This window comes from Carcharodon carcharias, chromosome 21, assembly GCF_017639515.1.
Source record: "Carcharodon carcharias isolate sCarCar2 chromosome 21, sCarCar2.pri, whole genome shotgun sequence".
In the NCBI taxonomy this organism is placed as follows: Eukaryota; Metazoa; Chordata; class Chondrichthyes; order Lamniformes; family Lamnidae; genus Carcharodon; species Carcharodon carcharias.
The window spans coordinates 71310180-71329239 of record NC_054487.1 but is presented as its reverse complement, the minus strand read 5'-3'; the positions used below and the strand labels follow the sequence as shown (position 1 = coordinate 71329239).

Sequence of the window (19060 nt, the reverse complement as noted above, 5' to 3'; positions counted from 1 at the left end):
GGCAGAATTTTCCCCCTGTCTGGGGGGGGGGGGGGGGGGGGGGGGGGGGGGGGGGGGGGGGGCGGGGGAGGGTTCTGTGGGGGTGGGCACCAACCTGATTGGCGCCCCCGATCGGGTCCGTGCCACCATTTTACATGGGCGGGCCAATTAAGGCTAAATGCTCCCTGTGCGAGCGAGCGGTGGGGGGGGGGAATTCCTTGAGTCAGGGCCAGCATTCTATCGTGCACGCACGCAAAAGAACGCAGAAATCTCCCTGAGGCACTGAGGTTAGTTAAAGTTTTTAAAAGCTTAATAAAGGAAAGAAAATATTTTAAGACATGCCCTCATGTGATGGTGTCACATGAACTGGGACATATCAAGAAACATTAATGATAAACTTTATTTAATTTCTAAAATCTTCATGAAACCTCATCCCGCCTGTGGATGAGGTTCTATGAAAAATGCAAAGGCCGCCTGGGCTCCTCGCCTGCCGGTCAACATTAAGGTTGGATGGGCAGCTCATTTAGCTATTTTAATTAGTTTTTAACGGGCCTTAATAGGCCTTTGACAGTTCGGCGGGCGCGCAGCTGACTCGGCTACATGCCTGCCGAACTGGAAATCTAAATGACGTGCGGTGACATTGGGACTCATGTCTGACATCACCGTGCGTCATTTTACACATCGGCCAGTGGGCCCCACCCCTGCTCACCAACCCGAAAGTTCTGCCCCAAGCATTTATCCAATTCTCTTCAGCAAGATATTTTAGTGGGCACCTTCTTCTGGCCCAGTAGGTTTTGGAGAGGCAGCAGAGGTTAATCAGAATGATACCAAGGATGAGGGATTTCAGTTATGTTGGATGAGATAATCCAAGATTGTCCTCCTTAAAGCAGAGGAGATTCAGGGGAGATTTACTAGGTGTAAGGGTTGAGGAATTTTGAGTGTGTATTTTGTTTTATAATGCTCCTGCAAAGTGCCTTGGGTCATTTTACTACTTTGAAAGGCACTTTGCAAACACGTTGTTGAGTAAATCAGGCAAAATTGTTTCTGCTATCAGAAGGGTCAGTAAGATTTAAGACAGCTGACAAAAGAATCAGGGAGAGAAGAGGGGAATTTATTTCAAGTTGTTATGATCTGGCATGCGCGTCTGAAATAGGTTGGTGGAAGCAGATTGAAGAATAACTTTCAAAATAAAAAGAAAATTGGATAAATATTAGAAAAAAGAAAAGACGATAGGGAAAAGAAGTGAGATTAACTGAAAGCTTTTTCAAAAACAGCTGGCAAAGGCACAATGGACAGATGGCCATCTTCTGCACTGTATTATGACTCTTTGCTCATCCTGTCATAAACTTTCCACCTGAATGGATTGCTTTGGCTAGTTGTGGATCCCAGTAACTACTTTACACTGCTGTTAGTACCACAGTGACAGCCTTCTCCAGCTGTGTGGAACCATGTAACTTGTGGTAACAATTAGGATGGGCAGGCAGCAATAACTAAATAGGGAAAGCCCCGGCAAATGCAAACATGTCACTGCAGAGTCTCTTCTCCTCCTTTGATGCAATGGTCTTCAGGGAAAAGTGCAGAGTTGATAAGGAGGCTTGCTGCATGCCATTGAAAAAAAATGAAAAGAGTGCCAAGATCAAATTCCGAGGCAGGATGCACATGAAAGCTCAATCAAGATAAGACCTTTACCATGGCTTATTCCTTTTGAAAAGGCAATTATGCAGATGGACATGTGGTTTCATTGTATAGGAATTGTAGAGATCATTTGTGTGGGGGGGGTGGGGGCCTCATTGCATATAGTATTTTTAATTATTTGCAACTGTTCTTAGAAATCTCCACTTTTCTCCCCCCAGTGCAGCTCACTGGAGAGCTATCACTTTGGAATTACTCAGTTGATGTTAAATACTGGTGCTGTCATGGAGCATCAATGTGGTCAACTTGAGTTGGAGGCTGATCTCAGGCTTTCCGCATTGTAAAAATTTGCTGCTCGCCAAGCATTGTTGTGTACTTGATAGGCCTCAGCTTTTCATTCCAATGTTTCCCCAGTAACCTCCCCCTCCAGCCCATGTCTTTCATTTAATCCCTTTACAGTGAGGTTTCCCACTATCTGTCGTACTTACCTCGATTGTGGTTCCCTATCTTCTGCAGGATATTTATTTATTGCTGAAAGCCTTTCCTCTTGCTTTACGGCATTTTGTGCAAATATTAATACTCTCATCAATGATTTTCATAATATCCTAATTTCAAACAATCATCTAGAAAATGTCTACCTCATGTCGGTAGGGTCTTGGATCTCGCTGTGCCTTGAGCCCTGAGTGTTTAGCTCGTAAGAGAAATGCGTATTGTGGAATACATAGTTAATAGTCAGCAGATCTATATCTATTGGAGGTGCTGCCTCCAGCATTGTATTTCGCTCATCTCTAGATAAGGTCACCTCCAATGATACACCATGGTCAGGTCAATGCTCATGGTTGCGGTGATCCATGTTCACCAGCATCTTGACCTTCTAGAGGCCCTGCTGCGTCTTGCTGCTCAGGTCCTTGCTCCCCCTGTCCCTGTGCCAACCAGCAAAAGGCCCTCCATCTTCTCATCTGGATGAGAGCCATTACCAAGACAGGATTGTCTGCAGCATCGACACCTCAGTGGATGTGTGACTGAATTGATGTGATACATTTAGTGAGCATGTCCTTTACAGGTTTACCTCCAAAGACAGCAGGCTCGTGCTAAGCCCTTTGCTTGGCCTCCACCTTATGATCCTAGGCTAGACTTCCAAGTTATTGGTCAGATCTGGTTAGGAACCAATAACTTTTTGTTTAAAGTAAACAAAGTTTGGGATTCAAGACACTTGCTCAGTGAAGAAAGCTACAAGATTCCAAGGTTTTGAACAAATAAAAGTAAACTTTACTATATATGGTAAGAAAGATAAAACAATTTACAGTATCTCTCTTATACTCTAACATTCAGGGTTAGTACGAGTTACATGTGAATTAACAAATCAACTGTGGTTGAACATATCACACTGCACAATAAATGGCAGATGCAACCAAGACAGAGTCCATGGATTTCTCAACAACCCACCCAGATATCAGTAACAGTGAGAGTCAACCAATCTCACTAAAACTCTCTCATGAGGGTTTCCAGTCTTTAGCTTTGAAGATCTAATCTTGGAATTATCTCCAAAAGCTGCTCCAACTCTGACAGCATCAATGACAGCCCACCTCGCAGGGTTTCAATCTTGTCTCCAAAGATTCCATACCCCAGGATTCCCGAGTGTGCGTTCAGGCACCAACTCATAAGCAGAACTTCAACTCTTCAGCTAAGCAGAACACTACTGCTCCAAAGGGGTACCTTTGCCCCAGTGGCCCACAGCATGGATTCACCAACCTTCTGCTGCCTTCTTGGATCTTCAGGGCTTCTCCTGAGCCCTCTTCAATTACCAGACTTGGACGGCATCAATGACAGCCCACCTTGCAGGGTTTTGAATCTTGCCTCCTGAGATTCTATTCCCCTGGATTCCTGAGTCTTCACTTGAGCACCAAATTACAGGCACAACTTCAGACCTTCAGCCACATTGAGCACAACGCTACTACTCCAAAGGGCCCCAGTGGCTGCCTTTTTCACTTAATGTCTGCTGCCCATAGCCATTTGGAACCTGTTTCCCTGCTCCTCTCATTAGCTGAACAGGGACCTTTCCCTGTCCCTGTCCTGTCCCTGTCCCTGTCCCCTCTCTGGAACTGTTCTTTTGGGACCTCTCCTCATTTGCTCTTCCCTTTGGGACCTCTCCCTGTCTTTGCCTGGGACTCTAGCCTTCCATGGCACTCCCCTACTAGTCACTTGACCTGGGTATTTACACCATTCTCCTTCTTGCACAGGAGCGCAGGGCCTAGAGAAAGAGAAAATGTAGAACTGGGCATGTGCAGCCTGCCCCCAATCTGCACACATGCAAAAGCTCCGAGGTTCATTGGGAGCTGAAGCTCCTGACCTCTGCCCTCCACACAAGGTGAGTTTGGTTTTTAAAACACATGATAGCCCCACCTCACCCCTTCCAAGTAGAGGAAACCCTGGATGACCAGAAATGGGTGTTCCTCCCATTCATATATGGAGACATTACTCTGTGACCAGGGTGATAAGTGCCATGTACAAGAAGCCTCCCACTGACACTGTTGCGCTTGCCTCCACTACCCTTGAGACTCTATAGAGAGACCATTGCCTTGGCAGCATAGAAAGACTAATCGCATAAGCCCTTGTCAGCCATGACCATGCAGGAGGATAAATGTTTAGAGTCGTGAATTGGCTGCTGTCCACCAGCTGGGCGTCTTGGAGGCACCTGCCTCCCTGCCAATGGCCAATGGTACAGAATGAACAGCAGCTTCAGCCCTTGCTGGGATATTGATGTGGGCATCACCAGAGAGAGGAGAACATAACCGAGCATGGTTGACTTCCAGCTGCCTCATAATTATTAGGGTGGCCCTTTAGTCGGTCGCTTGTGCTGACTTTGAACTCCACCCATCCAAAAAAGACCCTCCTCCCACCTCGAGGGATCTCACTGACTAACTAACTGTGTGGTCAAGGTCAGATTTGAAAGGTGGTGCACGTCACCTTTCAAACTCGCTCCACCACCCTCCCTGTCACCCACCAACACCCCCACACACTAACATCACCATTCCTCCCCCCATTTCCCTGGACCCTTTCACGGTCCACTTCCACATGCCTCCCCTCCCCTCAGACCGATCTCATGCCCACCCTGACCCTACCCCCTCCCGATATCTGAACCACCTGTCTAGTTAAGACCATAAGACATAGGAGCAGAAATTAGGTCATTCGGCCCATTGAGTCTGCTCTGCCATTCAATCATGGTTGATAAGTTTCTCAACCCCATTCTCCCGCCTTCTCCCCGTAACCTTTGATCCCCTTACCAATCAAGAACCTATCTATCTCGGTCTTAAATATACTCAATGACCTGGCCTCCACAGCTTTCTGTGGCAATGAGTTCCATAGATTCACCACTCTCTGGCTAAAGAAGTTTCTCCTCATCTCTGTTCTAAAAGGTCTTCCCTTTACTCTGAGGCTGTGCCCTCAGGTCCTAGTCTCTCCTACTAATGGAAACATCTTCCCCACGTCCACTCTATCCAGACCTTTCAGTATTCTGTAAGTTTCAATCAGATCCCCCCTCATCCTTCTAAACTCCATCGAGTATAGACCAAACCTTCCTCATATGTTAAGCCTTTCATTCCTGGGATCATTCTTGTGAACTTCCTCTGGACCCTCTCCAGGGCTAGAACATCCTTCCTGAGATACGGGGCCCAAAATTGCTCACAATATTCTAAATGTGTTCCCCTCTGTGACCGCCCCCCACCCCCGGTGAGACTTTCACCTACCAGACGTTCACCTTGGACCTGCCGCCTGACTGCATCCCACTCCCCCCTCTGACTGTGATGGTTCCCTCCTATCACCAGTACCCTGAGTTCACCCCTCAGGACCCCATCGTCGATGCCACCATCTAAGACACGCCCCCTCCCTTCCCTGGACATTCTCCCCCCCCAGCCCCACTTACCCGGACTTCTCCCCCCAACTTGCCCAGACACTCTTTCTGCACACCCCCCACCCACCCTCAACCTCCCACACTTCCAGACTTCACCTGCCTCCTGTTTCCAGCCTTGGCACAGCAATTGCTACTGGCACTCGAGTGACGTTATGTGAGGTCCCCACCTGGAGAGGGCGCATAGGATATTTACCAGGATGCTGCCTGGACTGGAGGGTCTGAGCTATGAGGATAGATCGGATAAGCTGGGGTTGTTTTCCTTGGAGTAGCGAAGGTTAAGAGGGGACCTGATAGAGGTGTATAGGATTATGAGGGGCATAGATAGAGTGGATAGGAAGGCACATTTTCCATTAGCAGAGGGGTCAATAACCAGGGGACATAGATTTAAGGTAAGAGTCAGAAGCCAAAAAGGGTAGTTGAGGAGAAATTTCTTCACCCAGAAGGTGGTGGGAGTCTGGAACTCACTGCCTGAAAAGGTGGTTGTGTCAGAAACACTCGTAACATTTAAGAAGTATTTAGATAGTCACTTTGTGTTGCCATAGCCTCCTGCGCTATGGGCCAAGCGCTAGAAAATGGGATTAGTGTAATCAGATCTTTTCACAGGCACAGGCACGATGGGCTGAATGGCCTCCTTCTGTGCTGTAAACGTCTGTGAGGCTATGAGTCTAAGAGAAAGCAATATCTGCTGACCTCATGGTTGTGGAAGAGGTGAAGCTCACCAGGTGCACTCCACTTATATGCAGCTGTAAAACTGAAATATGTTCTAAATTCTCACTGGTGGGGATCTTAATTTGGAGGATGAACGTAATTCTGGTGAGGTGGCCTTTTAATTAGCATGCATGAGATACTAGTTAATGCAAATGGGGCTCCTGACATAGTTCGTCAGGAAACCTGACCCACCACGAAAGCTGGGAGAACAAAATTCGCATGGATTTCCTGTCATAGGGAAACAGATGTTTTGCCTCCATCAAATTAAGTGCCCCTCTTGTCACAACGGGAATCAAAAATTTTGCCCCTAGTGTCAGCCGTGGCCCAGTTGGTTGTATATTTACCTCTGAATCACAAGGTTTTATGTTCAAGTCCCAGGGCTTGAGGACAAAAATCAAGGCTGACACGCCAACGCAGTACTGAGGGAGCACTGCACTGTCGAAGGTGCTGTCTTTCAGATGAGATGTTAAACCGAGGCCCTATCTGCCTGATCGGGTAGGTGTATAGGATCCCACGGCACCATTTAGAAGAGGAGCAGGGGAGTTATCCCTGGTCAATATTTATCCCTCCATCAACATCACAAAATACGGATTATTTGATCATTATCACATTGCTGTTTGTGAGAATATGTTGAGCTGCTGCGTTTCCCTTGTTACCACAGCGACTACACTTCAAAAACTACTTCATTGGCTATAAAGCTCCGTGAGATGCCCTCGGGTCATGGAAAGTGCTTTTTAAATACAAGTCTTTCTTTCTTTTTATTTAAATAAATCAAAATTCCTCTTAGATGCTTATTAATTAATTCAACATTTCCAGGGTTTCCAATTTTGACTATAAGGGTTGAATTTCCCCCGTGCTGGGGCGGGGTTGTGTGGAGCGGGCAGGAGCGAGCGCAAACCCGATCAGTGCCCCTGATTTTATGTGGGCAGGTCAATTAAGGCCCGCCCAGCGTGACGCACAAGAGCGCAGAAATCTCCCAGAGACACTTCCGTGCCTCAGGGAGATTAGTTTAAATTCTGTAAAATTTAATAAAGGTGAAAAAAAAATTTTAAGGACATGTCCCCTCAGACGAAACTGTCACATGAGCTGGGACGTGTCCATTAATTTTTTCAAAAATTTTTATTTAATTAATGAACCCTTCGTGAAACCTCAACCCTTAAGGTTGGACGGGCAGCATTCTTGACAACTTTAATCACTTTGTTAATGGCCTTAATAGGCTTTTGACAGTTCGGCTGTGCGCCCGCAGAACTGACAAACTAAGTGACGCGCGGTGATGTCGGGACGCGCGGTGATGTCAGGACGCCCGCCCAGCCTCACCGTCCGACATTTTACGCTTGCTCGCCGCTGGGAAAGTTTTTACCTAAGTTTCAAATTATTCGCGTTTATTTCTGTATCACACTTGAGTTTTCTCCATCGAATAAATGCAGACATTAAGAACATTATTAGCCGAGAATAGCTTTTTAATCAGAAGATTTCCAATTAACAACCTTGCACCCAAGCCCTGCATAAAAGAACAGTTCAAATACCTTGTCAACCCAGTTGATTACTTGATAGAAGCAGCTCCTGCTTATCAAATTTAATGATCGTCACTGGTTAGAAGTCACATGGTTGTTGGTTCTAAAACATTTATTTATTGCCTGATTATTTTTAAAACGTTTAACTTTTAGGCTAAGGGTAGGCTCCAGAAGTCCCACTTCCCTGCATATTTAGGTTTGTTTATTTTCAGCTTATGCGTTGTGAAGCTAAAACATAATAATATTATTCAAACATTAGAAATACCTTTATTTATTAATCCTAAAGTGTGAAAAGCCCAAAATACAAAATGGAGTTTTAACTCTATCATCCTTGTGGAAACTGAGCAGAGCAGGAGTTAAAAATCAAAGCCATACATTTATCGCTCATTACCTTCCCCGGGGCTGTTTTCACACGACTGTTTACCTCAGTGGCTTAGGCACCAACCTGACCAAGACAGCAGCCTCATAAATATGTGCAAAATCAGGGGCCTAGCTCATAAATAAGACACCAATGCTATTGTAGCAACTGACTGAATAGGATACTTGCTCTGGACAAACTGCTCCGCAGTTGTCTACCTGAGGCCCTATCATCTATCATGCAAGTGTGCAACTTCCCTTTTTGGGATCATGCGTCTTTCTCCTGGCCCCACTAGGAAAGTTTGAGAGTATGAAAACTCATCCCTTATTAAAGTCATTTGGGATTTCCATGACTTTTTCTAAGTAGGTGCCAACACATGCGCTTAATTGTTGGCAATGTAATTGTAGGTTTGTAATTTAATTGAAAAATTAATTCTAGGTCCTCACCCACGCTAACGCTTTAATGGATGAAATCAATCTGTTGTTTGCTGTGAGGGTAATTACTGGAAATGTCATGCTAAAAATTCTTTGGTGTCTTCACCAGCGTTTTGTGAAGATGGCTGCAGGAATGGAGGCACCTGCATTGCTCCCAACCTCTGTGCATGTCCACAAGGATTCACGGGACAACTTTGTGAAACGGGTAAGCAGAGGAGCTGCTTTACGCAGTATTTCAAGGATGTGATAGGTATCGTCAGACAAGTGCTTTTATTCTAGCTCTGCAAAGAATTGAATAGTGATTGCGCTGGTCCGTATGTCTCGCCCCTCCAGGTTTGTATATCATATAATTCTGCATCAAACCATGACCTATAGATTTTATGCTATATTTCACTTACCTTACAGTTCGATTCATATATAAATATGATTATGGAAAGCTGCACCATAATACCTCACATCAGCAATCCAACAGTCAGGATGGTTTTGCTTGAAGATTAGTGAGAGATTTTACTGCCCAAAATTAATTGAAACAGGACTAATCTGTCAACCACCTCATTACTATGATGTGATCCATTGATTTAACCAGCTGCTGAAGCATACTTGTGACTGACTGGTAATAGAGTACTGCCAGAGTACAGCCTGATTATATTGCCAGCTCGGAGACAACTGAATGTGATTCCTCTGAAATTTATACTGAGCTTTGACCATGTTGGTGTTGCAGGAGTTATTAAATGATCTGCCTGCTCTATCCACTGACAGTTTCCCCGAGGCTGATTCTGGTTAGAAATTCTCCTCGTGTAGCCTGACATGGGTTTGGATTTCTGCAGCCCAGGTGCACATTGAGGTCAACAGGTTAGAGGCTTTAATCCACCAAGAAGTCAGTGTAAACCCCTTTGTATTGTTCAGACTTCACTTTTCGGTGCAGCTCTGATGGAAATACACAAGAAATGAATGTCAGGGGCTGTAAACAGGGCTTAGAGATCCGTCTTTCAGTGAAAGGCAGTCAGGAGGCACAGAAATAACATAACTCCAGCACCAAGTTTGATAAGAGTTGTAATAAGTTTTACTTGGGAGGTGTGGTTATTACGGACTATGAGAATCTCACTGTCAGTCTGAGCAAACTCAGCATTCAAAATTCCTAAATGCCTGTAATAGTTGAACCAAATTCTATTATTCTATTCTTATTTTGCAGCAACCTTTTACCACATTAAAATAAAATAAGCCATCAGCTAATTCCACTGCAAATGCTAAACATTCTCAAGAATGGTGTTCAACTAATTACCTGTGATAAGTATATCTTAGCGGACAGCAGATGGCTATGAACACTGTATTCAATGTTCTATTTCATTTGTGTAAAGAAAATTGTTGAAGAACATAAGAAATAGGAGCAGGAGTAGGCCATTCGGCCCCTCAAGCCTGCCCTGCCATTCAATAAGATCATGACTGATCTGCCCCAGGCCTCAACACCTCTATTGTGCCAGCTCCTCATAACCCTCAACTCCCCGATATTTCAAAAATCTGTCTACCTCCTCATTAAATTCTTTCAGAAGAAAGCCTTAAAAAACATAATCAGGAGCTTATTTGCTTATTTTTGTCAGTAAAAATATCACCACCTACACTATACAATTTAATTTAAATTAGGACATATTAAATGAAGTAAGCAAAGCTTTTCTTTACAGTTTGAGCCAGAGTCAATTATTGACAATTGTGCAATTTCCACTTGATAGCAGAAGTGGATTTCTGAATCATTGCAAGGGAGATGAGGGCTAAGGTTGAAGCAAATTTATCTGAATGCGATCTCTTTGGCAGATTCCGTTCGATCTGAATCTTTTGCAGTAGTAATGCGGTACAAATGCTTTTTCCTGCACGTCTCTCCTTTCCAATCACTCCAGCCATATTGTACGAGTAGGAGATTCCCCAAGTCTGCTGAGAAAAATTGCAAAAGTGGCTCATGACAATATAGTTTAGATTTTTTAGATCCCACCTTCCCCGCCAGAAGCAGCTGGGCTTTGAAACTGGCCATGCAGAAAGTATATGAGAGATCAAACGGGTTTACCATCAACACATGTAGTGTTTTTTATATTGCGACTACACATGAGGCAGAATTTCACCCATGTCGGTCGGAATCGGTAGGGGTGGGCAGGCGGGGGTGGTTGGGAAGCTGACCGTCGCCCGCGATCGGGGCCGGAAGGCAATTTCACACTGGCAGACCCCTTAAGGCCCGCCCAGCGTGAAACATGAGCTTCAGCGCTCAGAGCTGCCTATGTGGGTGGGGGGGTTTGCGAGCAGGGCGAGCTGTGAGCAAATGCCATTTGCAAATCTCCCTGAGGCACAGAGCTGCCTCAAGGAGATAAACAGGTTTAAAAAAAAAACATTTTATAAATGTTATAAAACAAATCCCCTCATGAGACTCTGTTACTAATGAAAAATTAGGGCAGAATTTTCCGTTTGATGTGTGGGGTCGAGCCCTGCACATCAGCGTGTAAAATGACACGCGGTGACATCGGGCGAGCTTGATATTTCATTGGGCGCGCGCGTGATGAAGTCCGACACGTGCCCGCCATTAATTAACAGGCCACTTAAGGCCCTTTAGCGTTCAATCGATGCTGCTTTTTTGGCGCCTGTGTGATCTTTGGGTCGGCACACGGGCACAATGGGCAGGCGGGTAGGGGACATTTGTATTAACTTCATCCACGGGCGGGATAAGAGGGCTCAGTGGGGCCGTGAATCTGCTCTGTGATTTATTTATTGGAGAAAGTTTTTCAAACTTGCCTGTGTGATCTGCAGTACTTCAAAATGCATCCCAGCTGCTTATTCTGGACTCTTAACCTCCAGGTCAGCACTCTGCGCTGAGGAATCTTTTCCAGGCCTGCAGGTTTCAGGAAGCCTTCCCTTAGCCTGGGAATGGGAGCTGATCTGTCCATTCAAGGCAGCACCTCTGAGGAGGAAGGGAGGGCTAGAAGGGGGAGGAGGCCAGGAGTGCACATTCAGCCTCCAGGGGAGCCACTTTTGGGAGGACAGGTGCAGGCACAAGGGGGGCAGGGCCAAGAGGTAGACCAAGGTGGAAGAGGCCGCAGAAGCTGCCACTATCCTGCTGCCAGGGTATACAGGCAGTGAAGCAGTTACCTCAATATGTCTGAGGTGCAGTGCTGAAGGAGGCTCCATCTCTCAAGGGAGACAGTCAACTATATCTGTCAGATGATTGGCCCTGAGATCTCCCCTAACTGTGTGGCTGGACATCCCATGCCAGTGGCTCTGAAAGTCACAGTTGCCCTCAACTTCTATGCTTCCGGCTCCTTCCAGGGGTCGGTGAGTGATCTTTGCAGTGTCTCCCAATCAGCTGTACACACTTGTGTCAAGCAGGTTACAGACGTTCTGTTCTGACAGGTATTGACCTTCATCCACTTCCGCTGCGACCAGGCAAGTCAGACACAATGAACCAGACGCTTTGCGGCCATTGCTGTCTTCCCCCGTGTCCAGGGTGCTATAGATTGTACACATGTGGCCATCAAGGCACCAGCAGGTGAGCCCGGTGCCTTCGTCAACAGGAAGGGCTTCCACTCCATGAACGTGCAGATAGTGTGTGATCACAGGATGCTGATTCTACAAGTCTGTGCAAGGTACCCAGGCAGCTCCCACAACACTTACATCCTCAGACACTCCCAGGTGCTGGGACTCTTCAGTGCTCCAGCCCGGCTAGATGGATGGCTGCTGGGTGACAAGGTCTATACCCTCAGAAGGTGGCTCATGACACCTCTCTGCCATCCCAGAACAGAAGCTGAGCAGCGGTACAATAGGAGCCGCGCCTCCACAAGGGCTGTGGTGGAGAGAACCATCGGTCTTCTCAAGATGCGCTTCTGGTGCCTGGACCGTTCAGGGGGCGCACTCTAATACCCCCCAGATCGTGTGTCGGTGATAGTGGTTGCATGCTGCACTCTACAATCTGGCGCTGGAAAGGGGGGACACAGTGGACGATGAAGACATCAACGCAGTGGCTGCGGCTGCACCGAGGATGAGCATGCATAGGGAAATGCTGAGGGGGTAGACACTGATCCAGGACTACTCCAGGGAGGCAGGGACACCCGGGAGGCTTTAATTCAATGACTCTTCAGCTAGCAGACCACAGATGGACCTCCAGGACAAGCCTGGGCTATAGGCTCAATACTCGACACCCAAGTGCAAAATCTGCCAGGTCAGCAGCACTAACTAAGGGCCTTGTAAATAAAACTGAATGTCCAACATATCACTCATTACACTTTTGTCAACCATATACATGCAGAAGAAATGAGGCACCTTCGGCCATGGTCACACATCTGCTTTTAATGTGTGAAGCAAAAGAACTTATCACAAAGAGAAAACAATAGTGTTAACAAGCAAAAATAACTTTTTAATGGCCCTAATAGGCCTTTTAATTGTCAGCAGGCGCACTGTTGACTCTGGCGCACACCCACCGACCGAAATATCGCGTGAGTGCGCGATGATGTCAGGATGCTCGCCCAACGTCATCGCGCGTCATTTTACGCTCAGTCGGGTCGGGCGTGCACCAGCCCAAAAATTTTACCCATGTCAAAGTGCTCAGTGGTTGTATAGCACTTTGGATTGCCCCATGGTCATGAAAGGGGGCCATGAGAGGGGCTACATAATGCAAAGCTCCCTTTTTACCTATTTTGTAAAATAAATCAATAAATACAATATGCTAAAACTTGTTAGTTTTAGTTTTTGTCTTGGGCCACACTCTCCTGAAATAATCCGACGTAACCTAATGACTTGTCTGATCACATCAGTAGGGCCATTAGCAGTTTGAATGAAGAAAGATCTTCGTTGTACACTGAACCAAATCATAATTGGACAGCATTATTCTGTATAAGTATCTTATAATTGAAGAGATAGTGTTAGAGAAACAATAGCATGGAGTCTTGTGTAAAAATTATATAATACAGCAAATCCTGTAATTAGACACTTTTAAAGCAATAGTCTAAAAGATTAGAGGAATTAAGAGATTAATATAAATGTAATTAGTAGATGATCTGCATTCTGCATCTTGAAAGCAATAATGATACTTCACAACAGATATGCTATTCAAGTGAAATGAGAGCAAGAAAGAAAATAGTTTAGATTGAAAACAAATTAGCTAGCTAATTGGAACCAAGGTCATTTTATCAATTCCAGTAGCCCAACTTGAGCAGCTGTCACCAGTGATTCCCAGGGGATTGATCAGTGACACTTACGTTTTTAATATTTATTAATGGCCTTCCTGATCTCAAGAAAGAGATTTGGTCCAAAGAGACCTACAGAGACTGAATGATTGCACAAATGGATTGCTGATGCTATTTACACATGCCGCTTACTTTGATTTCGCACTGTGATAGTAGCATCACTAGTGTCAACACACAAAAATGTAAACTGTTTTTAAAAAAAAAATCAAGTGGAATATCACACCTGCTGCCTTGCCAGTGCTGTCATTTTGCATTTGGGTAGCTGAGTAGAATGAAGCTTTTGTTGTTGCCCTCCTGCTGGCTGCTTCCATTTCCAGGGCAGCATGTTGCACAATGAAGGATGCGGTTAGCTCACTATCATATCTGTCATTTCAGCTGACCTTCAGCCAAAATGGAAGGATTAAAAGGACTGATCCCTAAATTATTGAAAGATTAGATTATCCTTTCAATTTCCATCATGGTACATACATGTAAGGAATCAAACAAAATATTTGGGTTGGGATATTGAACCCAACGGGCAAAATCAGGTTGCATTACGTGTTACATGCTGCCAGATCAAACTGGATTGGAGCAGCAAGCTCGAGTCTTGATCCAGAGTTAGGGTTCTGGACATTGAAAAAAAGGCAGATATCTGAATACCTTACAGAAGGAAAAGCATGGTGATCCTGGTTCCCAATTCTGACTTAGGAAGAGCCTGGAATAACGAGTTCAACAACAGCAACAACAATGCACAACTTGCATTTATCTGGCACCTTTAACATAAAATATCTCAAGACACTCCACAAGGGTGCAGTCAGGTAAAAAGATTGACATCAAAGGAGGACACTCAGGACAGGTGCCCAAATGCTTGGTCAAAGATGTAGGTTTTAAGGAGGAGAGAGAAGTGTCGTGATTTAGGGAGAAAATTTGAGAGCTGTAGGTGTGGCTGTCAATGGTGGGAGGAGGAGGGGCAAGGGATGATGAGTGGATGGACATCAGGATGCACAAGAACCCAGAATTTGAGGGATCTTGGAGTGCTGCAGGGCTGAAGATGATGGAAGGGGTGAGTCCATGCAGGGATTTGAAAATTGAAGGGTGAAAATTTAAAATTCAAAAGGTGTTGGTGCACTGGGAGCCAATAAACACTGGAATGGCAGATGAATGGCCCATGCTGCGAATATGAATGAGGGTTTCAGATGAGGCAGGGGTGGAGATGGATAATATTACAGAGGTGGAAATAGGTGGTCTTGGTGATGGAGAAGTTAAGGAATATGTACTTCACATAAAATAATTCCTAACCTATACAAGAGGCTACCAGCTAGTCCAGTAAATGTAGCTACCATTGAAGAACTCAACAGGGAAAAGAGCAAGAAGGTACAGCTGGTTTTGGCTTTGCAGCAGGGAAGATGGAAGATAGAAAGGGTCTACCTCTGGTCAAGAAATAATGCCAATCACAAAATCTAGGCCACAGATTCAATGCTATTGACAGTTCAGTTAGTTCTTGTGGGTGTGTATTTAATTGTATGGTGCATAAACCAATTTCTGGAATCTAGTGTCTATATAAAGTGATAGGCAGGGGACATTTGCCTAGTGCTGGACTGATCCCTAACTGCATTGCTTTGCCTTTGAGCTTCATAAAGAGATACATTTGGTTGGTTGTGAGGCTAGAGAAAAGCATCAATGGTCATCTCAAATACTCACCGTGTTGCACTCTATATTACAATTGTTTTCAATTTATGTAACATTTATTCAACTAGAAATAAATGGGGACAAATTTCTTTGGTCATTCTACTGGACTCCCACAAATCCTGGCTGGAGTTTGGTGGAATGACTTGAATAGAAAAAGTCAGGACACCAGTACAACAGGACCTGACCTCAGTTGAGAAAGTCTGGTTGGCATTGGAAGAAACAGATTCTCTGCTGTCCTTTACAAGTCCAGCAGGGGCCAGTGACTCTGCCAGAGCGAGGACTCCCAATGCTGAGAATTCCTGTTTACCTGGACCATCTGGAGTATTGTGTCCAATACTGAGAACTACAAGGACATGAAGGTTTTGGAGAAGGTACACAAGAATTTTACTTAATGGCTCAGAGGATGAGGGATTACGCTATCATGGATGGACTGGAGAAGTGGGAATTGTTATAGAATAGGATAGAATAGAATCATAGAATCATTACAGAAGAAGACCATTTAGCCCATCGTGTCTGTGCTGGCTCTTCTAAGGAGCAATTCATGTACTGCCACTCTCCTGCCCTCACCCCACATCCCTGCACCTTCCTCCGTTTCAGATATTTAGAAAGCATATTAAAAAATTACAGAACAGAGAGACACCACTCTGCCCATTGTGTCTGTGCTGGCTGAAAAATGCGCCACCCAGCCTAATCCTATTTTCCAGCGCTTGGTTCACATTCCCAGAAGTTACTGTATGTCAGCTGCATATCCAGACACCTTTTAAATGAGTTGAGGGTTTCTGCTATCCTTTCAGGCAGAAAGTTCCAGACTTCTACCACCCTCTGGACAATAAAAATTTCCTTGGGCAGAATATTACGCTCAGTGTGCAGGCGCAATGACATCGGGCGAGTGTCCCGACGTCACCTCGCAGCCTCGCGATATTCTGTTTGGTGGGCACATGCTGGAATTGGCTACGAACCCGCCGACAATTAAAAGGTCTATTAAGGCCATTAAGAAGCCAATTAAATTCAAATTTATGCTGCTCGTCCAATCTGTCAGTTGGCAGGCAGGCGAAGAGGCCGAGCGGCCTTTACATTTTTTTCGGAAACCTCATCCACGGGCGGGATGATGTTCCCTAAAGCAAATAAACATCAAATAAAAATTTTATTTTTGAATTAAAAACATGTCCCAGCTCATGTTTTATGACAATTTTATTTCCTCTTTTTATTTATTTTTAAAAAGCGCCTCATCTCCCTGAGGTAGCTTCGCACGCCAGGGAGATTGAAGCGCTCTTCCGTGCTCATGTGCGAAGTTTGCGCTAGGCCCACTTGGACTCCTCCCCCTGTCAGCACAGGCAGCGCTGAGCGCTGCTGCCCGCGTTCCATGCAGGGCGGGCCTTAATTGGCCTGCTTGTGTAGAATCGCGGAGCGGAGCCTATCGCGGACGGCCGTCAGCATCCCGACCACCACCGCCCGCCCATGCCGAGCACCCACACCAAGGGCAAAATCCTGCCCCTCATCTCCCCTCTAATAGGATAATAATAACATCTGAATATCCCATCAGAGTAGAGACTGCCAAGAGGAGATTTGATAGAGATGTTTAAGATGTTTAAAATTGAAGATGTTTAATATCATCAAGGATAGAGTATGGAAATTGTTTCCAATGCTGAACGTTCAATGAACAGACAGCAGAGATGTAATGTAACTGGCAGGAGAACCAGAGGTAAAACGAGGAAAAACTATATGTCTATTTTCACACACACAAGTGGTTTAATAATAACCTTCAGAAGGGAACTGGATAAATACTTGAAGGGGAAGGAAATTACATGGTTAAGGGGAATGAGTGAGGGTGTGGGACTAACTGGATTGCTATTTGAAAGAGCTAGTATAGACTCGATAGGCTGAATGGACTCCTTCTGTGCTGTACTTGTCTATGTTTCTATGAATGGGATCACCGTGGAAGACTGGAGGCCAGTATGCCGTCAAATGAGGTACGACAGATTCCAGAAAAAAAAGAGTCTCAGCCCCAAGGAAAGAGTGGTGAAGGCTTGGACCACCAAAAGACAGGACTTTTTTAAATTTAAGTTTTGTTTTGGCTCCCTTACATTGAAGTATTGGGTCATGGGGGGCAAGGGAACCACAGCACCTCCTAGATGTTGGTAAGCAGGAGGGGTGGCCATGAATATAAGTTGGAGAATTTAAATGGAAGGAGAGGTTAAGGGAGGACAGTGAAATTATAGAAGAGGATGAGGCCAGTTGAGGTGAAGGTTGAAAACAAAAGAAGTTTCTTATTGAACTTCGTTGTGTCTCTAAACAGTTTTCTTTTTTGCTGGCACTGGTGTAACATGTTTCTGTTGATTAGAATTACAAGAGCATAGACCCATTTATAGTTCATGCACTATAAACTGTGGCAGCTTTATGGTTCGAGTGGAAGTTTTAAAATCAAACTCCAGTTGTTCACTTTTCTTTTCAAACATTACTCGCTGGAAAACCTTGATTCATTATATACGGTTAACAGGGTACCACAGTCATAGTGATTCAAAGTTATTTGTGCTGGACGTGAACATGAAGTTAGAGCCATAATTCTAGGCCACATCACAATCTAACTCCAGGGGCAGCTTTTTATCGTCGGCGAGCAGGGGGTGGGGTCCACTCACCTACGCATAAAATGACACGGGATGACGTTGGGCCACCAGTTAAATTTTCAGGAAGGCGGGGGTACAGCAAAATCAGCTGCGGGCCCACTGACCTGTCAGTAGACACTTGAGGCCATTGACAGGTCATTTAAACAATTAAAGGACCTGCCCGTCCAACCTTAAGGCTGGCGGATAGGCCAGGAGCCCCGGGGGCTAATGGAGAAAACATGAAACCTTATCCACCAGTGGGATGAGGTTTCATGCAGGGTTTAAAAAATGTTAATAAAGTTATTCTGTAAATTATGAACATGTCCCAACTCATGTGACATTGTCACATGAGGGGGACATGTTAGGGAATTTTTTTTTCCTATTTTTAATATTTTTCAAAGTGGAAGCGATCTCCCTGAGGCTGCACTTAGCCTCAGGGAGATGTGAGCTCTTTCGTGCGCATGCGTGAAAGAGCGCACTCTCACTTTTAGGGAATCCCCTCACCCGCTCAGGGAGCGCATAGCGCTTCCTGCTGGATGCCATGCTGGGCGGGCCTTAATTGGCCCTTCCACATAAAATGGCGGCAGGGCCCGCTTCTCCAGAGGGGATTGGCTCCCCGCCCACTGGAGATTGGGTGGGGCCCGCCCGCCCGACAGGCAGAGAATTCTGTCCCAGAAATTAAAGCCCAACAGCCCCGACAGTGTTTGGATTCAACAGCAGTGTAACTCAGAAAAATGAAGTCACTATGAAAAATGAATTTACTATCACAATCAAGGCAATGCCAATGGCACGTGCTGCTGGGTAAATGGCACTGCAACTTTAAACAAGAAGATGCGCCGGTTAAAAGTGAATGTCCCAAAGTTGCTGCCACAGGTTGCACTGCTCTGCTGTTAGTTTTGCAGGAACAGAATGTCACGCTTCAATTCCTTGGTTTATTTTTACAACTTGCTGAGGGAGAAAATCACTTGCGTAATGCCACTGCTACCTGCACTACGCAGGCTTACTTCAACTCCCTGCACCACTGTCTGCCTCGGGAAA

At 45.4% G+C, this 19060-nt stretch overlaps 1 protein-coding gene across 1 annotated transcript in view; it reads left to right on the top strand.

The window, feature by feature from the left end:
- LOC121293181 (protein kinase C-binding protein NELL2-like) overlaps nucleotides 1-19060 on the top strand; it is a 296910-nt gene that overhangs the window by 189216 nt on the left and 88634 nt on the right. Inside the window, exon 15 of the mRNA XM_041215961.1 lies at nucleotides 8645-8740. Coding sequence (XP_041071895.1) covers nucleotides 8645-8740 — 96 coding nt within the window. The remainder of the gene's footprint in view (nucleotides 1-8644; nucleotides 8741-19060) is intronic.